Consider the following 23593-nt stretch of genomic DNA (forward strand, 5'->3'; position numbering starts at 1 on the left):
TAAAGATTTGAAAAATTAGGTCTCTTTTTGTTAGATCAATGCAGATTATGAGGCGATACAATAGAAGTGTTTAAAATTATGAATGGATGGGACAGGGTAGATACAAGCAGACTGTTTCCTGTAGTTGAGGGATCAAGAACGAGAAGCCATACATAGAAGATTAAAAGTAAGAGATCTAGGACAGAGGGTAGGAGAAACTTCTTCACAGGGATGTGAAGCTTTGGAATTCACTTTCACAGTTAGTGGTTCAGGCAAAAAATACTTCAACATTCAAGATTAGATTGGATAGCTGGATGAAGGAAAGTGGGTTGAAGGGATATGGGAACAGGGTAGGTAAATGTGATTAGAACTATTTACCCACATGGAGGATAAATGCCGAAACAGACTGGTTGGGCTGGATGGCCTATTTCCGTGTTGTAGTTTCAATGGCCGCAAAATTCAGCTCTGTAACACTTGTTGTTTGGATGCTACGAGTGCTGTTTAGGTTCCAAAATGGTGTCCACAGCGCACCTGTACACACTTCTGGTGCGAGCCACGCTGGACGCCATATTGGTCAGGGCGTTAGCGTGCGCTCAGGGAGCGTCCGCCAGAAAACATAGAAACATAGACGATAGGAGCAGGAGTAGGCCATTCGGCCCTTCGAGCTTGCTCCGCCATTCAATGAGATCATGGCTGATCATCCAATTTCAGTACCCTGTCCCTGCCTTCTCCCCATATCCATTGATCCCATTAGCCTCAAGAAATATATCCAATTCTTTCTTGAATATATTTAATGAACTGGCCTCCACCGCCCTCTGTGGCAGAGAATTCCACAGGTTCACCACTCTCTGGGTGAAGAAATTCCTCCTCATTTCAGTCCTAAATGGCTTACCCCTTATCCTTAGGCTATGACCCCTGGTTCTGGACTCCCCGGCCATCAGAAACATCCTTCCTGCATCTAGTCTGTCCAGACCTGACAGAATTTTATAGGTTTCGATGAGATCCCCTCTCAATCTTCTAAACTCCAGTGAGTATAAGCCCAATCGACACAATCTCTCCTCATACGTCATTCCTGCCATCCCAGGTATCAGCCTGGTGAATCTTCACTGCACTCCCTCCATGGCAAGAACGTCCTTCCTCAGGTAAGGTGACCAAAACTGCACACAATACTCAAGGCGTGGTCTCACCAAGGCCCTGTACAACTGTAGCAAGACATCCTTGTTCCTGTACTCGAACCCTCTTGCTACAAAGGCCAACATACCATTTGCCTTCTTAACCGCCTGCTGCACCTGCATGCTTACCTTCAGCGACTGGTGCACAATAACACCCAGGTCTCTTTGCACTTCCCCTTCTCTCAATCTATCGCCATTCAAATAATAATCTGCCTTCCTGTTTTTGCCACCAAAGTGGATAACCTCACATTTATCCACATTATAGTGCATTTGCCATGTTTCTGTCCAATCACCCAACCTGTCCAAATCGTACTGGAGGTTCACGACATCCTCCTCACAGCTTACCCTCCCACCCAGCTTTGTGTCGTCTGCAAATTTGGAGATATTACATCCAATTCCCTCGTCCAGATCATTAATATATATTGTGAACAGCTGGGGTCCTAGGACCGATCCTTGCGGTACCCCACTAGTCACTGCCTGCCACTCGGTAAACGACCCGTTTATTCCAACTCTTTGCTTTCTGTCCGCCAACCAGTATGCAGAATAGGCAGATTGTGACATCACCAGCATGTAGCGCTGATTTGACACCAGTGCTGCCAATTTGGAGCTCATAGAGTCATAACGGCACAGAAGGAGGCCATTCAGCCCATCGTGTCCGTGCTGGCTCTCTGCAGAGCAATCCAGTCAGTCCCAGCTAACACTCCAGCTAACGCCCTCTCTTAAACATGCACAGCTGAATAATCGTTCAGCAGGAGGAAGGACCCCCCACCAGCGCTATTTAAAGGGATCATCAACTACTTACAGGTTAGTTGCTGACTGATTTCTACTGGCTGTTGCTGCGATTGTAGAAGTGATTGGTGATTTCTAGAGTTCTTTAAAGTTGCTAAAGTCTACAGGGTCTGGTGAGGCATGTGTTGAAGGATTTTATCCTGACTTCAAGGATTCTGCACAAACCACTTGCTCCCAGACATGGGTGCAGTAGTAGGCATTCCCCTTGGACTACAGCAAGACGGGAAGAATGAGCAGGGCTTTCACAGAGCAGAACAAGCTGCTGGCAGAGGGAGGAGGAGGAGAAGGGCTCTCAGCAGGAGGCCATATCTGCCCAGGATGTTCAGGAATCAATTCGCCTCCCTGAACCTCAGTGAGGAACAGTGTGTCAGACATCTGTGCTTCACCAAGGACGTCCTCACTGAAATCTGCCACCTGCTGCAGCCACAACTGCAACCTCAGAGCAGGACAAGGACCGCTTTGCCAATGGCTGTGACAATCATGGTGGCCATGATCTTTTATGCGTCAGGCTCCTTCCAAGCTGGAACGGGATATATTTGCAACATCTACCAGTTTGCCGTCCACCGTTGCATAAAGGAGGTCACTGAGGCTCTGTATTCCAAGAGAACTGAATACATTTCATTCTCTCTTGCCAGAGAGCAGCAGGCAGAGCAAGCACATGGCTTCGCGAGGATTGCAGCCTTCCACATGGTGCAGGGTGCCATTGACTGCACGCACATCGCTTTGATGACATGGCTTATGACTCCGGTGCGCAACCCATGCACATGTGGGCAGCATGCATACAATGAAAGCAAGTTGCCTCACAAAATGTGATAGAGCACACCATTGGCATGCTGAAACACACTTCCACTGCCTGGACCGCCCTGGAGCAGCCTTGCAGTACTCGGCAGAACATGTGTCAATATTTGTGGTGGTCTGCTGCATCCTGCACAACATTGCCATCATGAAGGCACATTCCTTACCACCAGCTATACGGCGACCAGATGAGGAACAGGAGGAGGAGGAGGAATGGAGGAGGCAACCCAGAAAGCCCCTTTCTGGCCGGGCTGTCCATGAACGACTCATCCGGCTGCGATACCAGTAAACGCAACCCCATTTCCCCAATTCACCAACAGTTCCACACATTACCTTCCCCCTGTTACTGACCATCACAGTGTCTGCTTGGCCACAATGAAAAATAAAAGCCAACACAAAATAAACATTCCAAAACCAAATTTATAGATGAAATCATGCCATATTGCATACAAAAGCCAACTAATCATCCTTGTGCATTCCCTTCGTGCCTGTCTTCCGTGTGCCTTTGCCTGTCCTAGTGCTCCTATGCAGTGCTACCCCAGTGGCTGCAGCATGGCTGTTGGAAGGCTGCTGACTTTCAGTCGGGGAGACTGCAGGTGGCCTTGGAGGATGACCTCGAGCAGCACTGGGTCTAGAAGACCCAGCTTCGAACTGCCCACCTTGGCATGGCCGGCAGCAGTCTGGGCTGGCTGGCTGACAGGCAACAGCAAGGGCACTGACGGAGTGGCAAGGATGGGAGGACGAATGCTGTCATCCTGAGAGAGGACAGCAAGTTCGTGCTCCATGGAGCCACTGCCACTCCCCCGAGGCGGTGCCTCAGCAATCCTCGTAATCTGTTGGCGGACAGATTGCTGGACTGCTGTGACACCCTGCAAGGCCCTTTGAACACTGGAGTCCGCAGCCATGGTGGCAGTGTAGCAGTAAACTGAGCTTGCATGAGAGCAGTCTGAGCTTCCACTGCAGCACCCAGACGTTGGGTGGTTTCTGCTTGTGCTGCAATGGAAGCTGAGACATCAGCCATCAGACGCTGCATCATGGTTGGGTCCACAAGTGTGCTAATGGAGTTGGCCACCATGTCCATGCTGGAAAGGATAGGCTTCAAGCTCTGTGCAAAACCCTGTGCCAAGTTGGTGCTGGACTCCTCCATGCTCCTTGGCATTGCACACAGATTATCTGGCAGGGCTGCCAATGCACCAAACATTTCATTGTGCATACTCATCAGCCTTCTTCTGTAGCCTGTCCTATCGAAGTGCTCATCTGAGTTCTCTGCAGCAGAACTCGTGTGCAACCTCGCTCTCCGGTGAGCTGGCACCTGTGCTACCCTTGTCCTGGCTGCAGGCCACTCGTGCCCAGTGCCTCACCACATGCAGATCCTGCCTCTAAGCTATTACATGCAGTGTCAGTATCTGAGCTGGTGCCTGCGAGTGCGAAATCGAGTGACAGTGTTTCTTCTTCATTACTGTCTTCCTGCTCTTCCACCTGTTGCTCTTCCACCACTGCCTGGCCAGGTTGCAGTTCTTGAAAGGAGAAAGGCACAAGAGTACGGTTGTGGTGAAGGGAGGGGGGAAATGGAGGAGATGGATGCATACACCATCTGTAGCTTGTGAGTCAGAAGAGATTGTGGGATATGGGAGAAGTGGGATGTGAGAAGGAGGATTAGGTATGAAGATACAGTCACCTTTGATGGTTTCAGCCCCACAACTGGCCATGGCCTCAGCGATGGCTGCTCCAATGATGGCGACCACCGTCTCCTCCATCAGGGTAAGGACATGTAGCCATGCCTGTCTCCCACCAGTTAGCTCCTGCATCCATCTGTTATGCGCCAACTTGTCCTGCAAGAGAGAGGGAAGTGTGTTAGTGTGTGTGGTGCAATCTGTTTGGGTGATGTGCCTGCCATAGTTGAATAGCTGGCAGTGTGTGCAAGCTGTGAGATGTGGGTGTGATGCTTGCAGCAGTGGTAAGTGTGTGAGGGTGAGGTGAAACTATGAATATGAGGTATGAGTCCTGATTGATAGAGATTGTTGGTAGGTGAGTGATGCAGGTGTGGTGAATTGAGCAGTGTGTGAGGTTAGTGGTGCAGTTGGTGGGATATGGCATTTGAAGATGAATTTACTGACCTTGATCACTGGTGTGAGGTCATTGAACTTCTTGAGGCACTGCATCGAGGTCCTCGGGGCTTAACTCCGGGGACTGACCGCCACAGCTATCTGGTCCCACTGCCTTCACAGAGTTTATCTGGAGGGCCTCCTGGCCCCCTGTGGATAGAGGTCCTCCTCTCCACCTCCTCCACCAAGGCCTCCAGTGCAGCGTCAGAGAACCTTGGAGCCTGCTCTTTTGCCTGTTGCACCATAATTCACTCTTCTTCTTGCCCAGACTCTCTTGCACAAACAGTTGCAGCACCTGCTCCAGCCAGAATGCACCTCCCCATTATAGAGGTGCAGGCTATCTTTAAGTGTTGCTAGCCTTGCACAATCTTGGGCCCCCTGCTGAGGCGTGCAGTCACTCAACAGCATGGTTAGCACTGCCTGCACGCAGCAATCATGCAAATTAATAGGCAGGATGAAGTTGACGTGCTGCCTGCATCAGAAGCAACAGGTGTGGGTTAATCGTGCATCGCGATCCCTGCATCCGTTTTTGGGGGCTATAGAATTTTGCCACCTATGTATTTATATATGAAATACCAAGCTCTATGCTTTGCATCTGGGAGGGCTAAAGCTCTTCTAAAGATTTTAATAATTATTTTTGCCTTAAATTCTTACTGTTTACTGGAATTTGCCATCTGAGTTGACCCCTGTTCAGGCGTAATTTCACATTGGCGTCAGGCCCTGAAACTTCCCTCTGGAGCCTGCACCTCATGACTTGAGCCATTTCTCAGAAATTCTCTCCATGCCTTTACACTCTGCAGGGAGGGATTTCCTGTATGGGCGGCTCCTGCACACTCTCCACTTCCTCATCTTCTGTCTGGACACACTGTCCGGCAGAGGCGGGGGGTCCTCCATGGAGGGCTGTCTACACGGGAGTCCTCCCCTGCACCATTGGGGGTCTGGGGTGGAGATGGTTGCATGGAGCGGTTCCGTGAAAAAGATTTTAAAGTTAATTCACGGACTCCCAGGCCACCTGTAACTTTTGCGGTTGCAGCCCCTGTTCCATTATTTTAACATCTGGCTGCACTTCAGTCCCACGCTCCTCATCTTTGGCCACCCGATGTCAGAGGACCTCCTTGTGGATCTGCTCCTGGGCCTGGCCAAAGTGGTCATCCACAGGTCCAGGTTGGACGCTGCCCATGAGGGTGGTTGCTCTGGTTGTCTGCCTCTCTACCGCAGCTTTGTCCATGCCCGGGTGGCCCTGCAGAAGGAGGATGTGGTATTCGCTGGTACGCTTGCGGCCAGAAGGATTGGAGTGTTTTGTGGAGAGGGAAAATTTTATTATTTAAGTGATACATTTTCTGTGGTTTTGTTTAACTTTTTAAAAATTAATTGTGCCCCTCTAAAAAGGCAGCACTTTTTGTTCGTTTTTTTCGTTTGATGACACTGACTGGGGAAAACCAGTGTCTCCTTATTGTTTTAATTGAAAGAGGCATACTAGAATGTGTTCACTTTCTTGTAAAACCTTTGAAAGATTTCTTTTCGGGGGAAGTGAAGTTATTTGGTTGAGATTAAGAATTACTGGCATTTTGGCACTGGCATGTCTCCGAATAGAACGAAGCGTTGTATTCTAAATCTCCAGGAGCCAGAGGCAAATACTGATGGCTTACATAATATAAATGTGACATTATATTTAAAAAAAATTGGCATTTATGTCTCTTTCTGTAGAAAGGTCTCACAAGCACATTAGATTGTAGTTCCACACACATATATCTGTGATTTTTTTAATTTGTTTTTATGGGATGTGGGCAGCGCTGGCAAGGCCAGCATTTATTGCCCATCCCTAATTGCCCTTGAGAAGGTGGTGGTAAGCCACCTTCTTGAACCGCAGCAGTCCGTGTGGTGAAGGTACTCCCACAGTGCTGTTAGGTAGGGAGTTCCAGGATTTTGACTCAGCGACGATGAAGGATCGGCGATATACTTCTAAGTCAGGATGATGTGTGACTTGGATGGGAACTTGGAGGCGGTGGTGTTCCCATGCGTCTGCTGCCCTTGTCCCATGGAAGAGGTCGTGGGTTTGGGAGGTGCTGCCGAAGAAGCCTTGGCGAGTTGCTGCAGTGTACCTTGTAGATGGTACACACTGCAGTCACGGTACGCCGGTATAATCAACTTTGGCATTTATTGTGCAGTCCCGAGCAGTGAACGCCCTGATGTGAGGGCCTAGGGTGTGTCATAGAGTCATAACAGCACAGAAGGAGGCCATTTGGCCCATCGAGTCCGTGCCGGCTCTCTGTGGAGCAATCCAGTCAGTCTCATCCCCCCGCTCTATCCCCGTAGCCCTGCAAGTTTATTTCCCTCAAGTGCCTATTCAGTCTCCCCTTGAAAACATTGGGTGTGTCCGTTTCCACCACTTCCGTCAGCAGCGAGATCCAGGTCCTCACCACTCGCTGCGTAAAGAAGTTTCCCCGCTGTATCTCTTGCCCAAAACCTTAAATCTGTGTCCCCTAGTAGTCCCTACATGCTGACGAACTGTATCACAGTATGGTATGGCAGCTGTAGCTACTATGATCGGAAAGCCCTGCAGCGGGTAGTCAAAACTGCCCAACGCATTACCGGCACCCGGCTACCGACCATAGAGCACATATACCAGAAACGCTGTTTACGGAGGTCACGGACCATCATCAAAGACCCTACCCACCCCAGCCACAGTCTGTTCGCCCTCCTGCCCATTCGCACCCGTACGACCAGATTTAGGAACAGCTTCTTTCCCAGGGCTGTCATCCTACTGAACTCCACAAATAAACTCAAAAGCCTGCACATCTGCCAATGCACTTTATTATGGTTATGTTTATGTTAATGTTAATGTATTACAAGCCAAATGTATGTTGAATGTTTAAATGTCTTAATCTAAATGTACACTCTCGGGAGCCGCAAGCCTACATTTCGTTGTACTGCACTTGTGCACTAACAATGACAATAAAGTTGATTATTATTATAGTCCTTGTACCATCAACTAGTGGGAACAGCCTTTCCCCATCTAGCCTATTCAAACCCGTCATAATCTTGTACACCTCTATCATGAGGACATTAACCCCATGCCCTGATGTCTGGCCCTGGGGTGTGTGTGTGTGTGTGAAGTCTCTCTCTCTGTACTGTGGCGTGAGGACATTAACCCCATGCCCTGATGTCAGGCCCTGGGGTGTGCGTGCATTCTCTCTCTCTCTGTACTGTGGAGTGAGGACATAAACCCCACACCCTGATGTCAGGCCCTGGGGTGTGCGTGCATTCTCTCTCTCTCTGTACTGTGGAGTGAGGACATTAACCCCACACCCTGATGTCAGGCCCTGGGGTGTGTGTGTGTGAAGTCTCTCTGTATTGTGGAGTGAGGATATTAACCCCACGCCCTGGGGGGTGTGTGTGTGTGTGAAGTCTCTTTGTATTGTGGAGTGAGGACATTAACCCCACGCCCTGATGTCAGGCCCTGGGGGGGGTGTGAGTGTGTGTGTGAAGTCTCTCTGTACTGTGGAGTGAGGACATTAACCCCACGCCCTGATGTCAGGCCCTGAGGTGTGTGTGAAGTCTCTCTCTCTGTACTGAGGACATTAACCCCACACCCTGCTGTCAGGCCCTGGGGTGTGTGTGTGAAGTCTCTCTGTACTCCGGGGTGAGGACATTAACCCCAAGCCCTGATGTTAGGTCCTGGTGTATCTGTGTGTGTGCAGTCTGCCTCTCTCTCTCTCCCTCCCCTGAGGACATTAACACCTGCGCTGCCGTAGCGTAGCCGGGAGCGCACGGCGCCGGCTCGGGGCCAATGAGCAGCTGCCGCTGGGTGCGCGAGCGTGCGGCCTTTTAGAGGAAGGCAGCGGCGCGAGCCGGCAGTCGGCATGGACGCTTTCTGCAGCAAGGATGGCGGGGATGTCTTCTGGGTGAGGCTCGGCTCGGCTCTCTTGTTTTCATAATCATTGTGCAGGAATGTTCCGGCGGCTGGCTGGACCCCCGCCCTTATATTCAGGTTTTAATTCCCCCCGGCTCGCTTGCCTGCGCTTCACACTAAAAGTGTCACCTCGTCGCACCCCGATATATATTTGTTGATGGGTGAGGGGGCGGTTCTGCAGTTGGGCCGCCCTAGCAACCAAGACCGGCTGGAAAGGCTGCCAGTTGCGGCGGCCTGGGGATCCGGAGCGCCATCAACCAAGCAGTACAAAACGGGGGACACAGATTGCCAGCGCATTTAAACTCGTGCAGCGTGTTTATTTTTAGAGAACGGCATGTTTCAAATAGGACGAGATCCGCCTAAACCCGTGGCACCGAGCATCATTCCTACTGAGTGAGAAAGGTCGAAGGGTGGTAGCGCCGAGGATGCGGGGGGACCCGTGGAGGATACAAATACATTCCGGGCTGCTCACAGTCCCGGTTCAGAGTAATCCACTGGCAGTGCACTTAAGTGGCCTTGAATGTATTTGTAGCTGCCCAGTCAGCTGAAAATAACTTCTTGCAGGGGGAGAGGGGTTTCAGAAGATGGTTGGTAGTGGAGAACAGAAGCCAGGGTTCATCATTGCTCTCCAGGATGATCCTGGAGCACTGAGCAGTTTTGGCAGAGGAGAGCAGGGTCCAATAGTGCTTTGTGTGGTCCAGCCAGATCTGGCGATGAATGGCTCAATCGGTTGTCAGACATAAACGTTCAAGTCTGCGTCCCTTAGACTTAAGGCAGCAGCATATGATGGTAGAAATATCATGGTGAATGAAGGGCCAAAGGCTAGACATTTGGGAATCTGAATGTGCCATTGACTTGGGAAAGAGTTTTTTTCCAGGGGCGGATGCAAAAGAAAGTGGGGTTGGAAGGGCTTGTGAATGTGAATGGAGAAAGAAAGTGGTCAGAGATGGCCTTATCTGATTGAGATGATGGGAGTAGAAAGGCCACGCAAGATGGGAAGATCAAGGGAGTGGCCACAATGTACCCTCTAATTTTATTTTCGTGTGCGGTTCCTTTAACTAGCTGTGCAGCCCATTCAAATTTTTGCGCATGTGCGGTTTCTTCCACGTAAAAGCCGGTGAGTGGCCTGCGGGGGACCTCCAGACCGCGGTGTGGTTGAGCAGCTTAGTGGAAACATTGGGTGGCCATGAATATGGATAGGCGAGTTAATATGGAGGGAAGAGGTTGAGAAAACAGGAAGGCAGTGAACTCGGAGGAGAGAGGGGGAGGCGAGTTGAGTTGAAGGTTGAAATCACAGAGGATACGAAGTCGCTTGGTGCAGAGGCTGAGGGAGGAAAGCAGTGAAGATATCTTAGAAAGAAAAACTTGCATTTATATAGCGCCTTTCACAACCACCAGACGTCCCAAAGCGCTTTGCAGCCAATGAAGTACTTTTTGAAATGTAGTCACTACTGTAATGTAGGAACATTGGTGATAAACTTGGCATGGTACTTGCATGGGCAGTAGAGAACAAGGATAGTAAAGGAATAGTGGGAGTGGGGTGGGGTGGAACAAGGTGAGATGCTCAAAGAAGGAGAAGATGCCAGAGGAGTAGGTGGGCAGACCAAGGTGAGATTTGGTGATAAGGGCCATACCACCATGCTGCCTCAGCTTTTCACCATGTGTCAATACTTGGATGAAGGAATAGACAGTTGTATGTTCAAGTTTGCAGATGACACCAAGTTAGGAGGCACAGTAAGTTGTGCAAATAGGAGTGGGAAAGTACAAAGGGACATAGACAGATTAAGTGAGTGTGCACAACTGGCATATGGAGTTCAATATGGGGCAGTGTGAGGTCATCCACTTTGAATCCCAGAAAGACAAATTTGAATATTTTCTTATGGCAAGAAGACTAGCAACTGTGGAGGAACAAAGAGATTTGGGTCTTCCAAGTACAGAAATAATTAAAATCTAGTGCACAGGTACAAAAAGTAATCAAAAAGGCGAATGGAATGTCAGCCTGAAATGTTAACCCTATGCTTCGCTCCCAACAGACAGCAGAGTGTTTTTTATTTACTGTTTTTTATTTCAGATTTCCAGCATCCACAGCGTTTTGCTTTTTGATCTGATATCTGTCTTGTGATGCCTTGACTCTGCATTCAAAGGCAAACTCTGTAATTGACAGATAAACTAGTCCATTATCTTCTCAATTCATTCTGTTTGGCTACCAAGTGAAGTGAAAGAAATGTACCTAAGATAATACAGATACTTTTGTGGTGGTATGCTTTTTTGCCACTCAGTTGAATGCTTTTCTTATTAGCATTGTGTTTCCTGTTTGTTCTCCACTTTCTAACTGCACTGTTTCTTTTTTTAAACTTTTATTTACCAACATTATTCTCTTTTTGCAATTTGCATTCACGTAAAGGGTGGTCAAAGTGTGGAACTCTCCCACAAGAAGCAGTATGTGCTAACTCAATTAATAATTTTAAATCTGATATCAATAGATCTTTGCTAGCCAAGGGTATTAAGGGATATGGAGCCAAGGCAGGTGGATGCAGTTAGAATATCGATCAGCCATGATCTTGTTGAATGGCGGAACATGCTCATGGGGCTGAATGGCCTAGTCCTGTTCTTGTGCGTGAGTGTGGTCTGGTGGAAGCTCTCCGATTGAGACTGCCGATGTCCTAAGCTCTGGAATTCCCTCCCTAACCCCCTCTGCACTCTCTACCTCTCTTTCCTCCTTTAAGATGCTCCTTAAAACCTACTTTTTTTTTGGTTAACTGCCCTAATATCTCCTTACGTGGTTCGGTGTCAGATTTTTAGATAACGCTCCTGTGAAGCACCTTGAGGCATTTTATTGCATTAATTAAAGGTGCTATATAAATGCATGTTGTTGTTGAGTCCATCTGTTCAGCTGCCACTGCCGCATCCTTCCCTTCCTCTTCCCCAATAAGCCAAGCTTCCCCCAAGGATTTCTCCCAGCCCTAGCCCTGAACCCACATCTATCTTGGTTTATCTCCTATCTCCCCTCATGCTCTCTTTGAGCTGATCTTGTCCATGAGACCCACCGCTTCCTCTCTCGACCCTATTCCCAAGAAACTGCTGAAAACCCAACTTCCCTTCCTGGCTTCCATGCTAGCTGACATTGTAAGTTGTTCCCTCTTCTCTGGTACTGTCCCCCTCCCTTTCAAATCTGCCTTCATTACTCAAGAAATCCACCTTTGACCCCACTGTCCTTGCAAATTGCTGCCCCATCTGCAACCTTCCTATCCTCCCAAATCCTTGACTGTGTTGCCGTCTACCAAATCCATGCCCAGCTTTCCTCCAACTCTATGTTTGAAACTCACCAATAAACTTTCCGCCCCTGCAACAGCATTTAAACAGCCCTAATCAAGGTCACAAATTCCGTCCTCTGTGACTGGGACCGTGGTGCTCTATTCATCCTCACCCTTCTCGACCTCTCTGCAGCCTTCGACACGGTCAACCATGCCATCTTTCTCCAACACTTCTCCTCCATTATGCAGCTGAGTGGGACTGTCCTCGCCTGGCTCAAGTCTTGCCTATCCAGTCAGAGCCAATGAATATCTTTCAATGGCTTCATCAATGTTTTTCAGACTGGAGGATGGTAGACAGTGGTGTTCCCCAAGGGTCAGTGCTGGGGCCACTGCTTTTTTTGAGATATATATATATATAAATGACCTGGATATTGGAGTAAAAAGTAGAATTTCTAAATTTGTCGATGACACCAAACTTGGGGGTGTGGCAAACAGTGAGGATGATACCAATCGACTGCAACAGGACATAGAAAGGCTAGCAGAATGGGCAGATAAGTGGCAGATGGAAATTAATAGAGAAGTGTGAGGTGATGCATTTTGGCAGAAGGAACAGGGAGAGGCAATATTCACTTAATGGCACAGTTTTAAAGAGTGTGCAGGGACAGAGTGACCTGGGGGGTTAATGTGCATAGGTCCCTGAAGGTGGCAGGACATACTGAGAGTGGTTACAAAGCATATGGGATCTTGGGTTTCATAAATAGAGGTATTGAGTACAAAAGTAGAGAAGTTATGCTGAATCTTTATAAAGCGCTGGTTAGGCCACAACTGGAGTATTGCGTCCAGTTCTGGTCACCGCACTTTAGGAAGGATGTGAAGGCCCTTGAGAGGGTGCAGAGGAGATTTAGCAGAATGGTTCTGGGGATGGGAGATCTTAGCTACAAGAACAGGTTGCAGAAGCTGGATTTGTTTTCATTGGAGCAAAGGAGGTTGAGGGGTGATTTGATAGAGGTGTAGAAGATTATGATGGGTTTGGATAGGCTAGACGGCGAAAGGCTGTTCCCACTAGTTGCTGGTACAATGACTAGGGGACACAGATTTAAGGTTTTGGGCAAGAGATACAGGGGGGATGTGAGGAATAAAATTTTTACGCAGCGAGTGGTGATGACCTGGAACTCGCTGCCGACAGAAGTGGTGGAAGCGGAGACACTCAATGTTTTCAAGGGGAAACTGGATAGGCACTTGAGGGCAATAAACTTGCAGGGATACAGGGATAGAGCGACGGAATGGGACTGACTTGATTGCTCTACAGAGAGCCGGCATGGACTCGATGAGCCGAATGGCCTCCTTCTGTGCCGCTATGACTCTCCGATCTCCTGCCTCCGCACCGGTACCTCTGAAGCCCTGAAGCATCTATCCTTGGCCCCCCCCTCCTATTTCTCATCTACATGTTGCCGCTTGGCGACATCATCCGAAGACATGACATCGGGTCCCGTCTGTGCACTGATGACAGCAAGCTCTACCTCGCCACCACCTCTCTCGGATGAGACGTTAAACCAAAGCCCATCTGCCCTCTCCGGTGGATGTAAAAGATCCTATGGCACTATTTTGAAGTAGAACAGGGGAGATCGCCGATGTCCGAGCCAAAAATTTTTATCCCTCGATCAACATCACTAAAATAGATTATCTGGTCATTATCAGATTACTGTTTGTGGGAGTTTGCTGTGCGCAAATTGGCTGCCGAGTTTCCTACTTCTTCTTAGGCAGTCCCTCGGAACCGAGGATGACTTGCTTCCACATTGAAAATGAGTTCGCAGGTGACTGATGAGTTCAATGCGGGACCTACAGTCTCTGTCACAGGTGGGGCAGATGGTGGTTGAAGGGGCGGGTGGGTGGGGTGCTTGGGTTGACGTGCGCTGCCTGCGCTTGGCTTGCGCTTGCTCCCGACGAAGAGACTCGAGGTGTTTGGCGCCTTCCCGGATGCTTCTCCTCCACTTTGTGCGATCTTGGACCAGGGATTCCCAGGTGTCGGTGGGGGTGTTACACTTTCTCAAGGAGGCTTTGAGGGTGTTCTTGAAACATTTCCTCTGCCCACCTGGAGCTCTCTTGCCGTGCCGGAGCTCCGAGTATAGCGCTTGTGTTGGGAGTCTCGTATCGGGCTTGCAGACAATGTGACCTGTCCATCGGAGCTGATTGAGCATGGTCAAAGCTTCGATGCTGGGGATGTTGGTCTGAGCAAGAACACGGACGTTGGTGTGCCTATCCTGCCAATGGATTTGCAGGATCTTGCGGAGGCAGCGTTGGTGGTACCTCCCCAGTGCTTTGAGGTGCTTGCTGTACGTGGTCCATGTCTGAGGCATACAGCAGGGCAGGTATCACTGCTGCTCTGTAGACCATGAGCTTAGTGCCGGGTTTGAGGTCCTGGTCTTCAAACACACTCTTCCTCAGGAGACCGAAGGCTGCACTGGCACACTGAAGGTGGTGTTGGACTTCGTCGTTGACGGTAGGCTCCCGAGGTATGGAAAGTGGTCCACGTTGTCCAAGGCCTTGTCGTGGATTTTGATAATTGGGGGGCAGTACTGTGTGGCGGGGGCAGGTTGGTAGAGGACCTTTGTCTTATGGATGTTTTACATTACACCAGTGACTACACTTGAAAAAGTACTTAGTTGGCTGTAAAGCGCTTTGGGACGTCTGGTGGTCATGAAAGGTGCTATATAAATGCAAATCTTTCTTTCTCTCTCGACCCCTTCACTACCTCTGTGTTCTCCACCTGCTTGTCTGAACATTGAGAAGACCAAAGACATTGTCTTTGGCCCCACCACAAACTCCATTCCCTTGCCACCGATTCTGTTCTTCTCCTTGGCCACTGTCTCAGGCTGAACCAGATTGTGTACAACCTCAGTGTCCAATTTGACCTTGTGCTGTGCGTGCCCGTATCCTAACTCGCAACAGTCCTCTTCATTCATCACCCCATGCTCGCTGACTTGCATTGGTTCCCAGCGCCTTGAATTTAAAATGATCATCCTTGTGTTCAAGTCCCTACATGGCCTTGCCCCTCCCTATCTACGTAACCTCCTCCAGCCTTGCAACCCTCCAAGAACTACGCATTCCTACAACTCTGGCCGCTTTGTGCATCCTTCACTTCCTTCGCCTCACCATTGGCTACTGTTCCTTCAGCTGTTTAGGCCCTAAGCATTGAATTCCCTCCCTAAACCTCTCCGCCTCTCTCCTCCTTTTAAGACCCTTCTTAAAACCTACTTCCTTGACCAAGCTTTTAATCACCCATCCTAATAGCTCCTCCTCTGGCTTTCATGACAATTGTGAAGTGCCTTGGGCCATTTCACTTCGTTAAAGGTGCTTGTATAAATGCAAGTTTGATCTACTTTTACTGGGAATTTGTTCTATATCTCTACGACTTTGGGAATTTATTTTAATCCCGAGTTTCACAAGAGGTTATTTTAATTTTTAAATGTGTTCTTTAGTTCTACAGTCACAGTTAATGAACCATCTTAAACCCATGATATCCAGGCCCTTCAGCATTTTAAAGGGTTGGATCTTGTCACATTTTAATCTTTTTAATAGGGTTAGTCTTGCCGAGAAGCGAAAATGACTAACAAGATGTATGGACATCTTTAATGTACAGCTGCTATAAAAGAAATGATTTATTTCATTCTGATTAAATATGTAATTGTTTGGGACTTCTTTTGCAGCTGGCACTGTTCGTATCTTTCATCGTTCTCCCATGACTGTGTGTGCAGAGCTGATGCGCAGCAAGGTCATGGTGCACAATGAAATACTTAGATTTCAGTAATTGATTGTATAAAGAACCACGAGACATGCTCACTTCATTTTGATTATAGTAGCAGTTAAATAATTGCTAGTTCTTGATATTTGGATTCAGTGGGGGGGCGGGGGGGGTGGTGTGGTTTGCAATGAAAATATAAATATAAAGCACAGGGCTAGACCACCAAGTCACTCGTCAAGACTCTGATATGGAAATAACTTTATTTGACCAAAGTTTCTTCTCCAACATTGATTGTCGAATATCATGGCTGACTTTTGTCACAGGATTTGAGACTGATTTGTGTAAGAGGCAAATTGCTGGTTCATCTGCTAAAATATTTACCTATGAAGATAACTGTAGATAAGGATTCAGTGTGCAGATAAGCTATGCAGAATACACAGTAGACTACAGATGGAGAAAGTAGGGCCTTGACTGGTCTGATATGGTCCTTCTACTTCACCCTTGTCTCTCAGCCAAAATCATTTGATGGTAAACAGAGTACTATATCAGTATGTTTGGAAACGCACCACACCTGTCACTTACATTTCCATGTCATTGTCCGTTGTTCAATGTTACTAGGGCAGTAGCGAGGGCTTTAAACTAAATATTGGGGGCATGGGATCAAATTTGGGAAGATGTGGTAATTCAAAGATTAGAGACAAGGCAATAGAGAAAGGTATTAATATGGGAAATGATAAACAGACCGTGATAGGAAGGGATAGAGTGTACAAATCTAAGATAAGGCTAGAGGTTACAAAAATAATAAAAGGACAAAACTAAAGTCTCTGCATCTGATTGCACGTAGCATTTGAAACAAAACAGATGAACTGATAGCGCAAATAGAAATAAATAAATATATGATAGCCATTACAGAAACATGGCTGCAGGATGACATAGATTGGGACCTGAATATTGAAGGGTACATGACATTTAGGAAGGTGGGAAAAGGTGGAGGGTTGGCTCTGTTAATTAATGATGGTATTAACACAATAGAGAGGGATGACCTAAGTTCAGGAAACCAGGATGTAGAAGCGGTTTGGGTAGAGATGAGAAATAATGAAGGCAAGAAGTCACTTGTGGGAGTGGTGTACGCAGTAACCACATGGTAGGATAGAGTATAAAGGAAGAAATAATGGGAGCTTGTCAGAAGGGTACGGTAATAGTCATGGGGGATTTTAATCTGCATATAGAATGGAAAAATCAGATGGGCAAAGGTAGCATAGATGAGGAGTTCATGGAATGTTTTTGGGATAGTTTCTTACAACAGCACGTTCTAGAGCCAACCAGAGAGCAGGCTATACTAGACCTGGTATTGTGCAACGAGACAAGATTAATTAATGACCTCATAGTGAAGGCGCCCCTAGGTAGCAACGATCAGAATATGATTGAATTTTACATTCAGTTTGAGAGAGAGAAGAGTGGGTCCAAGACTAGTATTTTAAACTTAAATAAGGGCAATTATGAGGGCATGAAAGCAGAGCTAGCTAAAGTGAACTGGCAAATTAGGTTAAGGGATAGGTCAATAGAGTTGCAGTGGCAGACATTTAGGGAGATATTTCAAAATACATAGAATATATACATTCCAACAAGAAAGAAAAAATTCCAAGGGCAGGACCCACCATCCGTGGTTAACTAAAAAAGTTAAAGATCGTATTAAACTTAAAGAAAAAGCATATAATTGCCCAAAGATGGGTGGCAGGTCAGAAGGTTGGACAGAATATAGAAAACAGCAAAGAATGACTAAAAGATTAATAAGGAGAGAAAAATTAGAGTATGAGAGAAAGCTAGCTAGAAATATAAAAACAGATAGTAAGAGTTTCTACAGATATTTTAAAAAGAGTTAACAAAGTGAGCGTTGGTCCTATAAAAAGTGAGACTGGGGAATTAATAATGGAAAATAAAGAGATGGCAGTTGAATTGAACAGGTATTTTTACATTGGTCTTCACTATAGAGGATACAAGTAACATCCCAGAAATAGCTGTAAATCAGGAAATGGAAGGGAGGGAGGAACTCAAGAAAATTATAATCACCAGGGAAGTGGTACTGAGCAAATTGTTGGAGCTGCGGGCTGACAAGTCCCCGGATCCTGATGGACTTCATCCTAGGGTCTTAAAAGAAGTGGCTAGTGAGATAGTTGATGCGTTGGTTTTAATTTTCCAAAATTCCCTAGATTCGGGGATGGTTCCATTAGATTGGAAAATAGCCAATGTAACTCCTTTATTCAAAAAGGGAGGGAGACAGAAAGCAGGAAACTACAGGCCAGTTAGCTTAACATCTGTCATAGGGAAGATGTTAGAAACTATTATTAAAGACGTTATAGCAGGGCACTTAGAAAAGTTCAAGGTAATCAGGCAGTCAACATGGTTTTGTGCAAGGGAAATCATGTTTAACCAATTTATTGGCGTTCTTTGAGGAAGTAACGTGCTGTGGATAAAGGTGAACTGGTGGATGTACTGTACTTAGATTTCCAGAAGGCATTTGATAAGGTGCCACATCAAAGGTTATTGCAGAAAATAAAAGCTCCTGGTGTAGGGGGTAACATATTGGCATGGATAGAAAATTGGCTAGCTAACAGGAAACAGAGGCTAGGCATAAATAGGTCATTTTCTGGTTGGCAAGATGTAACAAGTGGTGTGCCACAGGGATCAGAGCTGGGGCCTCAACTTTTTACAATTTATATAAATGACTTGGATGAAGGGACCAAAGGTATGGTTGCTAAATTTGCTGATGACACAAAGATAGGTAGGAAAGTAAATTGTGAAGAGGACATAAGGAGGATACAAAGGGATATAGATAAGTGAGTGGGCAAAGATCTGGCAAATGGAGTATAATGTGGGAAAATGTGAAGTTGTCCCTTTTTGGCAGGAAGATTAAAAAAGAAGCATATTATCTAAATGGTGAGAGGATACAGAGTGATCTGGGTGTGCTAGTGCATGATTCGCAAAAGGTTACTATGCAGGTACAGCAAGTAATTAGGAAAGCTAACAATATTATCGTTTATTGCGAGGGGAATTGAATACAAAAGTAGGGAGGTTATGCTTCAGTTATACAGGGCATTGGTGAGACCACATCTGGAGTATTGTGTACAGTATTGGTCTCCTTATTTAAGGAAGGATGTAAATGCGTTGGAAGCAGTTCAGAGAAGGTTTACTAGACTAATACCTGGAATGGGCGAGTTGTCTTATGAGGAAAGGTTGGACAGGCTAGGCTTGTATCCGCTGGAGTTTAGAAGAGCAAGAGGTGACTTGATTGAAACATATAAGATCCTGAGGGGTCTTGACAGGGTGGATGTGGAGAGGATGTTTCCTCTTGTGGGAGAATCTAGAACTAGGGGTCACTGTTTAAAAATAAGGGGTTGCCCATTTAAGACACAGATGAGGAGAATTTTTTTCTCAGAGGGTCGTGAGTCTTTGGAACTCTCTTCCTCAGAGGGCGGTGGAAGCAGAGTCTTTGAATATTTTTAAGGCAGAGGCAGATAGATTATTGGTAAGCAAGGGGGTGAAAAGTTATCGGGGGTAGGCAGGAATGTGGAGTAATCGGATCAGCCATGATATTGAATGGCGGAGCAGGCTCGAAGGGCCAAGTGGCCTACTCCTGCTCCTAATTTGTATGTTACACATCAAAACAGTTCAGTCAATTCTACTATGATAATTATGAGAAACATTGTGCAACGGAAAATTCTTTAATAATCCTGAATAAAGGAATGCATGTTTTGTAGTAAACAGGTTATTCCCTTAACTCAACTGACTGGTCTGATGGGCATGCTACTACTTTTAGGTGTGGTGTAGAAGCAATGGTAGCTGATTTAAAAAAAAAAAAAATTAAAGTCTTTTCACAACAAACTTGTTCATGGCTCTCGTGGAAGCTCTGTTATAATCAGAGGAACTATGTTCTTGATGAGATAACATTCCTGATATGAACTACTGTACTTTGATTTCAGAACATTAAACAGGGCTTGAGTTTTGTGACATGCTGTTATACATATCAAAATGGAAAGACACCTGTTACTGTTTGTTGTATTGTGTGTTTCACATGCCTTGTCTTAAAAAAAATATGCTGGATATTTTGGGCACAATGCCAAATTCAGGATGATAGAATTTCTCTTGATATACAGTAATCAGCTTAAGTCCTTAAGCCATTTGCAGTAGATTCATTGTTAAACATAAAATGCAGTGGTTATGGTCTAAAATATGGTGATTACAGGTTTAAATATTGTAAATGCATTCTGTATTGCTGTAGCTTTATGGCTAGTTTAAAAACATGAAATGCAGAGAGATCTGGACACCATTAGCCAACTCTCTTGGTCCAATACAATCAACTGCAAAAATGTCAGTTAAATCTTAAAAGAATATACTTGCATGACACTTTATGCTGAATATACTCGAGTTCAAGATGTATTTTATTTTTGGTGGGGAGTGAGGTGAATACTTGTGCTTCTCAAAGTCAGTATTGAAGTCATTGAGGAAGGAATGTTTTACTCGTTTTGGCACCCCTTGTCAGATACAAAGTGGGTTGAGTAGAGAATAAAATTATACTCGAACCAAACGATGTGTCTTCATCCTAATCTCAAAGAAGACCCCTTCCACAACTGTTTTCTACGCTGGGTATTTTTGCAGACACTTCACAAGAGTATCAGTTTGGTGCTGAATTATGCACATTATCTTTTGCTGTGGGTATGCACTTGGGTTGAGACTCTCAACATATTTCAGCATGGAATTTCATCAGCTCGGGGTGGATTTGAATCCAAGTCCCAGGAGTAAAAATATAGTAGCATAGCTTGAATGTGTGGCATCAGGACTATGGACATGCAGTCCTTCTACACCTCCACATTTCTCATCAGGCTGGTCTCCAAGTTTTCAGCTTTTCCCTTGAACAGTACCCTCACCCTAATTCATTACCACCCCACTGCATGTGGCTGCACTTGTTCTCATCCTGAACAACTTGTCTCAACTTCACTTCCTCACTATAAAAGATGTTGCTATGAGAACCTGGATGGATCCCAGCAATGTCCTACCTTTTTTATAGGATATGTGGAACACTGTTCTAATTATATTCATGCGTCATCCCTGATCTGATCCTCTGTTACATTGACCATGTTTTTGTTGCTTCCTACATTTGCTATGACCTGGTGGATTTAGTAAGAAAGCTGGGTTTCGGTATTCTGACAAATATATAATGAGGAACCAGATGGATTTATATTCCGTCCTTTAACTCCTTGCTAAGGACCTGTCTGAGGTTTTACGTCCCAGCTGTTAGGGATAAATGATGCCTGACAAGGTTTGCATGAACTATCTTAACTAATCAGTTTGGACTGGAATGAATTTGATTTACTTACTCTTTATTAGGTTACCCTCTCGTTGCAGAGTGAGTAAATAACTTTCTTGCCAAATCATCAAGGAAGAAGCTAGACCACAAGTCATGCAAAAACATGATTTATTGGTTACAAAATCACAACTTAAAAGTTAGGCATGTAAATGCTTAATCAGAGTTACCTAGCAGTTGAGTAACTAATCATTAATGAACAGCTACTTTACAAAATGAGCAGCAAATATTACACAGGCAATTCAGTGTATCACTGTAAACCAGTGCGAACGGATGCTGAGTATTAATTATAGTGGTGATCAGAGTCTGAGGTTATAAATTGCTTAGATTACTTTAAGAGTAATTTCTTAGATAGTTGACCAGTTTAACAGCTTTGAATAGCCACTCTATCAAATGGTTCAAACCTAGGTGTGTGATTAACAATGTTCAGAGCTCCGAGTTCATCCTCAATAGCAGTGTGGTTGGATCAATGTTCCTCTTGTGCTTGGCTTCCATTCACCAGCTCATTGTTTGGTATCGATAGCATGATCACACAACCAAGCATATCTTTCCTTCTCCTTCAGCTTTCCAGAGATACACTCGGAGCTACGATTGTCGCTCTTCCACCAACCTGGTTTTGGGCTGCTCGTCCCCAAAAGTTTCCCGTGTAACCACAGCAGACCCAGCACCCATCAGTTTACCCCCTCCCATGTTCTTAGCTAGGGTCCCAAACACCTCTTCCATGTGAGACAGTGATTTATGTATACTTCCTCTAATCTAGAATATTTTACTTGCTGCTCACAGTTGCGTTGGGAAAACCAAACACAGATTGGAAGACTCCTTTACCAAGCATCTCTATTCTGTTTCCAAGTGTAATCCTGGCTTCTTTGTGGTTCACCTTTTCAACTCCCCCCTCATTTCCATTGTGATCTTTCAGATTTTGGCCACCTACACTGTTCCAAACAAGTTCACTGCAGACAGGAACAGTATCTTTCTACTGGGCACACTGATCTGAATGTAGACTTTAGCAATTTCTCTCGTCCAGCTCCCACTCATTTCACTCCATCTTGGAGTTACTTTTAAATGTGTTTTCTGTGCCTCTCTATTGCCATACATTGATATATTCTCACTCTTCTTCCATGCCATTTTTTTTTTACATTATTCAACAGATTACCAGCTTAAAAAAAATATCAGACTATTAAACCATCAACTGCCTCTAAGTGACTGTAGTAACGTAATTGACTTTTACCTGTTTTCCTTCCCACCTTTCATTTTGTATAGTCTTATAAAGGGAAAGCTTATTTTCTACTTTCTAGTACTGCCAGAGGATTTACATCTAAATGGTTTAATTTATATTTTCTCTTTACAAATGCTGATGAAGTTGCTGAGTATTTTCAGCATTTCTGTTTTTACTTTATTATAGTGTGTTCTGTTGTGCAAATTAAAAGCCAAATGCACACACAAGTGATGAGTTTGAGCTTGGAGGGTGGGGGCGAGGGTGGTGCTTATGACCAGTGTGGCCAGATGTCTAGCTCTAGATCAATAATCAGCTTTCTTTTCCTCCCTCTCCAACAAAGTCAATACTGCTCAAAGAGTTACAATATCTGACTCTGCTTTACTTAGAAGGTAAAGAAAGTGTTCCACTTTGTCGTAATGCTGGAGTGTGAGCACAGGCTGATTGCATTAATTTCCTTAAATGCGCCTTAAATTGATTTAAAAAAAAAAAGTAATAACATGTTAACTTCATTTTATATATTGCAGGATTCAAACAAAACCTGGTATACAGATAATCCAGATTTTACACACTGCTTCCAAATAACCACCCTAGTCTGGATCCCTTGCATCTACATCTGGATTTGTTTTCCATTCTACTTTCTGTTTCTTCGTTATCATGACCGAGGTTATATCCGGATGTCATTTCGCAATAAAACTAAAACGGTAAGAGAGACAGTTATTTATAAATGGATAGTATGTATGTGTGTACTTCTTATCTGTCACACACCAGGTGGCTGACACACTTCATGTCACATGCTTGTCTAATTTTTGCCCAGAGTGCAAGTATAATGGGCCGTATATTCCGATCCCTACGGGTGTGTACGCGCTGTGTACCCACCCGTAGGGACATCGGAAATGCCGGTTCAGGCATGCCAAGTGCATGCGCTGAAAACCGGCATTTCCGATCTGTCAAGAATGCTCTTGACCGATCGGACGCCTGCCCTGGAGAAGGGCCTCTGCAGGCGGATAGTTCCGCTTTCTGGAGAACCTCCGCCCGCAGAAAACCCTTGGAAATCTTCCGCCTGGTAAAAGCAGACGTAAGGCCTGCTTTTACCAGCATAAGATTTGAAAAAAGTAAAAAAAAATGTTTTCACTCATTTATCATTTAAAAATATTTTATAAATAAAAAAAAAAGTAAGTTTATTTTTAGCCCTGTAAAAAAAAACTTTAACATTTTTGTTTAAAATATTTAATTTATTGTAATTTCAACTAATTAAAAAAATGTGAT

General features: G+C 45.6%; 1 protein-coding gene across 1 annotated transcript in view; it reads left to right on the forward strand.

Moving 5' to 3' along the window:
* The first annotated feature begins 8634 nt into the window (after positions 1-8634).
* abcc1 (ATP binding cassette subfamily C member 1 (ABCC1 blood group)) overlaps positions 8635-23593 on the forward strand; it is a 133204-nt gene continuing 118245 nt past the window's right edge. The window contains 2 exon segments of the mRNA XM_086002247.1: positions 8635-8745; positions 22852-23028. Of these exon segments, the coding sequence (XP_085858373.1) occupies positions 8704-8745; positions 22852-23028 (219 nt within the window). The 5' untranslated portion in view covers positions 8635-8703.

Source organism: Somniosus microcephalus, chromosome 11, assembly GCF_052327205.1.
Source record: "Somniosus microcephalus isolate GS21.2 chromosome 11, FLI_Smic_1.0, whole genome shotgun sequence".
Taxonomy (NCBI): Eukaryota; Metazoa; Chordata; class Chondrichthyes; order Squaliformes; family Somniosidae; genus Somniosus; species Somniosus microcephalus.